Consider the following 6,888-nt stretch of genomic DNA (forward strand, 5'->3'; position numbering starts at 1 on the left):
GACGGGTAGAGAGAAGGGCAGAGGCTCCATAAATGTGAGAGGTGGACCCAGAGACGTAGGCCAGAGACCCCCAACACAGCTTTATTAACATCCCAAGCCAACACCAACCATCTTTCCATGTGTGGGGTCCCAGGGGTGAGGGGGACACTGGGAAAGGGCCTGACAGTGGAGTGTGGGGCTCAGGGCTCCCGAGTTACTCGTCCGTCACTCAACAAATGACCCAAGATGATAGCTCCGTGCTCCTGCCAATGGTCCTGCAGCCTCCCCTCCCCGCCCCCTGCCCAGCCTTAGCCGCTGCTCCCGGTGGGACAGGAGGAGCCTCCTTCGCCTTCTGGGGACCCCGGCAGGGGCTGGCCCATCCGATCCACACACCAGCAAGGACCTCTGCGCTGGCCCTGGGAGGAGCGGCACTGGGGAGAGAGGCACACAGATCAGAGGTGCGGCACTGAGGCTCCCGCAGGAGGGATGGGAGGGCCCGTGGGTGGGGGATGGGCTGTGGGCCCCAAGTGCGAGTGTGCAGAGACCTCTGAGAGCTCTCAGGACAAGGAGACAACTTGGGTCCCTTTCTCTTGCTCTCCTCTTCTCCACCCACCAAACGGTGCCCATTCTTCTAGGCAGAACAGTAGTTCTCAAAGCGTGGTTCCCAAACCAACAGCTGCAGCAGCAGCGGGCACTGCGTTAGAAACGCGAATTCTTGGGCTGAGAGGGGCTCAGCCATCTGGGCGTTCCCAGCCTTCCATGACTCTGAGCTGCCTCGCAGATGTGAACCTCTGAGTCAGGCAATCTGGCTCCTCTACCACAGCGTGGGGCTATTCTCTAGGTTTCTGTGGCCCCTAAAAGTTGGGGGATCCTTAAAGGCAGCAGCAGTGTCTTCTTTGTGCCCCCTTTTTTGTTGTTTTTAATGTTTGTTTGTTTGTTTCTTTGTTTTGAGAGAGAGAGTGAGCACGAGCTGGGGAGGGGCAGAGAGAGATCAGGGCAGAGAGACAGGCGGACAGAGGATCCGAAGCAGGCTCTGAGCTGACAGCAGAGAGCACAGGGTGGGGCTTGCACCCACGAATGGTGAGATCACAACCTGAACCGAGGTCAGATGCTTAACCGACTGAGCCACCCAGGCGCCCCTCTTTGTGCCCCTTTGTAAACTCCCCCCACCCCATCCCTGGTAGGAGCCTTGTGCCACAGGATCGAGGGGAGGAGAGGTGGGGGCCTCACCTGCCGCTTCCGGTAGAAGCCCCGATGGTCACAGTTAGGCACGTAGAGGGTCTGAGCCCCTCGGTACACCTCGGTCTGGAGTTGCTGCAGCACCGAGTCCAGATGTCTGCGGCACGGGCCCTGGGGGAAGAGAGAGCAGGCAGCTCAGAACCCATCCAGCCTACCTCCACTGTCCACCCCTCTCCCACCACCAGCCAGGTTCCCAGGATGCATGTGGGAGACTTCTCCAGGCCCAAGGGGATAGCCTCGGACTGGAGTGTGTAGGACTCCCCACCCTGCCTGCTCCCTGCCATTCACAAACGCACCATCTCCGTGTCTTGGGCACCCCCCGGACTGGGCCGGGCAGGAGTGGTCGAGGTGCCCGGATTCCTCTGTTGATCTCTGCGGTTCACATCCTGTGGACGAGTGGTCCCTGCCTGGGATTTACCCTCCTTAGGATTCTCCCCTACAGCCACAAGGGAAATGGGGGAAGAAGAGTCCAGAAATCAGCCAGATGCCAAAGACCAGAACCAAACGGAAGAGAGCCCTGTTCACCTTGACTCCCTGAAGTGGGAGGAAGGGAGGGGCTTTCCAAGTAGGAGAAATGAGGGTGGTTAGAACCTGGCTCCGTTACCTTCTCTTGGCTTCAGTTACTTTCTCCGACAAATGGTGATATTAGCTTTCCTGACAAAAAAAAAAACCCAGACTAGTTTTAAGGCTTATAAGGGAGAAGCACTTTGGAAAGCAAAAACCTAGGACGAGTACAAGTACATTAGGAGGCCTTGGGCTTGGGGAGAAAAGACCTGGCTGTTCCCCCTGAAGCCAGCAGGGGGTGCACCAAGCCAGGAAGATGAGGCAGAAGAACAAGGGGTATGGGAGGGGGTTAGCAGGGACCCAAGTGGAATGTGTGTCCCCGCTGTGACCCTGCGGTGACTCAGCCCACCCCTTCCCAGGCTGTAGACATGGTTACTTTAGGGGCGCTTGCATTGGGGGCCTCTCCCTTCTGGTCTCCCATAGCTCAGCCTAGCTCAACCCCAGTGGTCCCAGGAGCAGGTACGATTCAGCCCTTAACCAGGACAGGCGGAGGGCAGGTTGCAAAGATGCAGGGAATGAAGGGCTTCTGACCTACAGGCTGCTCTTGGCTCTGGAGAAAATGTCACACGTGGTGTCTGGGGGGCCTAGGGAGAGCTCAGGATGGGAGGAAGTGAGGAAATAAATCAGGGCGTCAGGGCAAGGGAAAGGCAGGGAGGAGAGTGTGCACTGCCTGGAAATCGCCCCAGGTGTAAAATGAAATATTATGGCCCCTAAAAGGATCATCTCTCCCTTTCCATGCCCAAAGACAAGCTCTGCTCAAGTCCCCAGTCCTCAGACCTAGACATTTGCTCCCACCTGCCTACTACCTGCAACCCAAGAGCAATTTCCTCTGCAATCCTGACTGGCATCCTTCTTCCTCCACCTTCCTCAGACCTTGCCTCTCATTCCCTCCATTTAGCACCCTACCACGACCATGCTCCCACTGCCTCCTCTGACCCACCTGTAACACACCCCTTCCTATGAGGACCCTCTAGCAGCTTGGACCCAGGCGTTTGGGACTGAAAGAAAGTCCAAGTTAAAATCTCATCCCTTTCCGTGGAAGAAACCAGGAGATCAGATGCCTGGTTGGGGGGAGGGAGTGCGCTGCTTTTATTTCCTGCCCTATCTCTCCCTGCTGCCCCCCATCTTTTGGGTTCTGACTCACTTCTGTCCCATCCACCCAATGACTCAGCCTTCTATTTTCCTCCCTAGGGTAGGGTGGGGTAGGGTGGGTGGAGGGTTCTGAGCAGCTTTAAATCATAACCCTGATTTGGCAGATTCCTTCTTTTCCCACCTCTATCCCATCCTTTTGAGGCCCCCAGAGACCGCCCTCTGACCCCAGTGTAGTCTGACACAACTCAGGATTTGGGACACCTTCTGTTCTAGGCCCTATGTTCAGGTGCTTTGGACCCCCTGATATTAAGAGGAGAGGAGGGGATATTTCTCAGTGTGTGTGCAGAATTTGGGAGTCGGGGTTCCCTTCCCTCTTTCTCCAAATGGAAGCTGAGAACACCACCTGGGTCCTTTCTCCAGCTCCGGGGTCCAGGGAAGGAGCTGGGATGCTGTGGCAGACGGCATGGCCCTAAACCCTCCACCCTCACCTTTCCCCTCAAGAGGAAATAGAAGGGGCCAAAAAGGTTGACCGCTGGGACATGTCCCTGCTTTATCCCCAGGGGCCCCTAGCTGCATCCCGGCCTTCTAGCGGCTCCCCGCCCTTGCCCCTTCATCCCCCCCCACCCCCCCCCCCCCCCCCACGCAAACGTGACGCCCAGGGTTAGGAAGGGGAAGCATCAATGGCAGAACCCATCGCAGGGCTCGCAGGGCTGCCCGAGTCCTTTCCAGGACCCTGCCGGCCGCTTTGCGGGTCTCACGTGGGCGGAGCAGGGGCGGGGCGCGGACTCACCCGAGGGCGCGCGCGCCCGGCGGCAGCGGCCCCGGCCCAGCAGCAGCGCCCGCAAAGGCGCCTCGTCTTCCTCGGGCGGCTGGCACTGCAGTCCTGGGGCGCAGTTAGGGGTGTAGACACCGCACTGCTGCCCCTCCCTCCTGAGACAGCCCCCAGCTTCCTTACAGCCCTCCGCCGGCGTCCCCCCCTCCTCCTCCACGCAGCCCCCTGGACAACCCGCCTGCACCCCCTGCCCGCAGCCTGGGCACCGTGCCAAGGCGGCTCCTGAGCGGGCAGCGAGCAGCAGAGTTAGCAGCAGCAGGAGCGGCAGCAGCCTGTGGGGGGTCATGGTCAGGATTTTTGCCCCGTCCACTCCTCCCAGCGCAGTCGTAGCACAGCTGCTGCCCGCCGCCGCCCCTCCGCCTTAAGTAGCCGCCGGTCAGGGGCCGGGCCCTTTAAGAGCCAGGTGAAGGGGGGTGGGGGGAGAAGGCAGGGGCATTCCCTAAACTGGGTGGGACTGAAGAGCCTCCCCTCCGCCCCCACCTGGTCCTCCCCACTTTTCTCTGCCCACTCCCTTCCCAGTTTCTGTTTACTTCCCAAATTACTCTGATTTTTCTTGCTTTGTTCCCGGGACTCTTGGCTGGAATTTGGGAGCTGGACAGCTGGCTGGAGGCACTGGAGAGTGGGGAGGGGTGGAAGAAGGAGAGGACGGGAATTGGGATGAAGGGAAAAACCTGGAATCCAGCGCGGGTGTCTGTGTCCTGTCGGGGATGAAGCCGCCGCGGGGACTCTGGTGGAGAGGGGATTGTTGTCTGAGAGGGATGGGGAAGGGATGGTGTGTGGGAGTCACCAGGGAGACGTATGCTAAGGGAAAGAGAGAAGGCAGGGATGATGGGTAATGGGGTCTTGGGATAACCCACTGCTGATGGGAGAAAGTAGCCCAAGGGAGAGGCAAGGAAGAGCAGGGCCTGAGATGTTAGTGTGGGAAAACACGGGCCAGGGGGCCAGACTGGGCGATAGAACCGGTTGGGGGAAGCAAGGGGAGAGATGGGGAGAGAGTGGGGAGTCACACCTTGAATGAACAGGCTTTAACCCTAGGATCGCGGTGGGCTCATGGGAGTATCCCAGAGGGTCCAGTGTGCAAGGGCGACAATGCGCTCGTTGAACACCTGGCAGGAAGGGACAGGGTAGTGGTGAGGGATTAGCCCATTGAATTATGGAGGTGGTGGTGTATGGGGGTGGGTGGGTGAAGCACAAGTTAGCATGAACCCATACTCTGGGGGCTCTTGGGAACAGTGGACAGAAAACAGACCCCCCCCCCTTCTGTCATTCATCCAGGTTAGCCCACCCCTCCATTCCTTTCCTTTCTTAGCATCTGTCCCCCCCCCCCCCCCCCCCACCCCGGGCATCACTCATTGGGTTTTCTGGATTCATCAGGTTTTGCTTTGCCCAGGGGGGCACTGGACCCGGAGAGTCTGGGTATTTCTTCCGGCTGTCTGTCTACCCCACCCCCCACCTCCCACATCGGCTCTCTGGGACAGTGCCCCACCCATCCCCAGCCTCCTAGCGGAGCCGGCCTTCCTAGAGGCAGGAAGAAGGACCGCTTCCTTTGGCAACTCACACCCGCTCCGGATTACGCAACAAGGGCCATCTCATTCTTTCCTAAAACAAGAGCTCTGGGCAGTGGCTAAGTTTAAATTCTGGGCCCCCAAGCAATAACATCAGCAAGGGCTTCCTGAACTTTTAGGTAAATACAAAAAAAAAAAAAAAAAAAAAAAGAACTTCATTCCCAGCAGCCCTCTGCCCCCTTCGTTGGCTACCCTGGGACCCTAGAACATGAATTTGGGGAGCAGTGCCTTGCAGTGGCTCTGAGACACGGACGCAGTTTGGACAGGCTGGGAGGAGGGGGGTTGGGGGAGTGGGAGGGGGCAACTGTCCTCCACTGTGTGAAGACTCTGTGACCTCCTGCCCCAAGCTCTGACCCCAGGGTGGAGAGCTCTGTCCTGTCCCCAAATCCCTACCACTATTTATTATGCCTTGCACATGGGTTCCAGCTTGTTGCTCCTGCATAAAACAGGAAGGCCCTGGGAAGTTTGGGATGGGGAAGAGATGGTCGTGCTCCCTGCAGGATCTTGCTTCTCCTTTGTAGGTTATACTGCAGGAAAGCCCAACACTTGTCTAGCCTCTCATATCCGCCACTCCCTTCTCAAACAGATTCCCCCAGGTTTACTGCTCCCACCTGCCCAGCTTGCTCCCTCCCTGCAGTGCAAGCTGGGCTGAGCAGTCCAGCACCACCACGGTACTGTTGCACGGTACTGCCCTTTCTCCACCGCTCCAGTGTGGGTGTCCAGAGCTGTACACCGTGGGTGCTGGAATCTAACCAGTGTCTTCTTTGCAGACTGAGACTCTTGGACTCTGCTTTTCCTCCCTTGGGGATGCCCTTCACCACAGCGCCGGGAGCCGTGGGATCTGAAGCACGTGGTGAGTGCTCAGGATGGAGTGTGGGCCAAGCTGCAGTCCTTTGGGACTCTGCCCTCCTTGAAAGAGAAGAGTTTGCTGAAAGCTTTTCCAAGGCTGTGAAAACAGCTTGGGCTATTGCTTCGGCTTTTCCAGAGGTAAACTCTGCTGAGCCTCCTCCTCCTCCTCCTGTACGGGACACTGTCTTCTTTGGATCCCTTATGCTCTGTGACTCTCACACCCAGTAAAGGAAAGGGCCTGCCTAGAGCTTTGAGTCTGAGGAAAGACAAGTGGTGGCCCATTTCACAGGCAGAAAGCTCCGGGGATGCAGATCAATGATCACATCACGACATGGCCAAAGTCTAGCATGGGCTAGACGGGGACTCTTCTGATAACCTCAACTGGCCTCCAGCCTTCGGTCCCTGCAGTCTCCACAGAGCCTTCCAGTTGGTCCTGGTGCACACAGTTCTGACCATGGGACTCTCTCCTTCTCGAAGGCCTCTGGTGGTGCTCCATGTCCCCTGCCCCTCACCCCGAAAAACCTGTGCTCCCATCTACCATCCATGGCTCTGGGACAGTGACCCTGGGAGCACACTCTGGTTCAGCCAGCTGGTTGGGTCACCTTTCCCAGAACCCCGTGGCAGTCTCCCATCTCTGGGGCTGAACTGAGATTAGGGGAAATGAAGGTGTGGCCTAATCGGGGCTCAGAGGGCAATTCTTCCTCTGGATTCCGAGCATTCATCCCTCAGGGACAGAACCCTTCTTCTCTTCAACACAAACCAAATCCC

The 6,888-nt window shown here is 58.0% G+C and overlaps 1 protein-coding gene across 1 annotated transcript; it reads right to left on the reverse strand.

The window, feature by feature from the left end:
- Window positions 1-55: 55 nt before the first annotated feature.
- IGFBP6 (insulin like growth factor binding protein 6) lies at window positions 56-4,196 on the reverse strand. The gene is made up of 4 exons (XM_058742653.1): window positions 3,665-4,196; window positions 1,515-1,654; window positions 1,210-1,329; window positions 56-410 (listed from the first exon to the last, which is right to left on the reverse strand). The coding sequence occupies exons 1-4, from the start codon at window positions 3,990-3,992 to the stop codon at window positions 288-290; spliced, it is 711 nt and encodes a 236-aa protein (XP_058598636.1). The 5' UTR covers window positions 3,993-4,196; the 3' UTR covers window positions 56-287.
- Window positions 4,197-6,888: the final 2,692 nt, after the last annotated feature.

This window comes from Neofelis nebulosa, chromosome 8 (genome assembly GCF_028018385.1).
Source record: "Neofelis nebulosa isolate mNeoNeb1 chromosome 8, mNeoNeb1.pri, whole genome shotgun sequence".
Classification (NCBI taxonomy): Eukaryota; Metazoa; Chordata; class Mammalia; order Carnivora; family Felidae; genus Neofelis; species Neofelis nebulosa.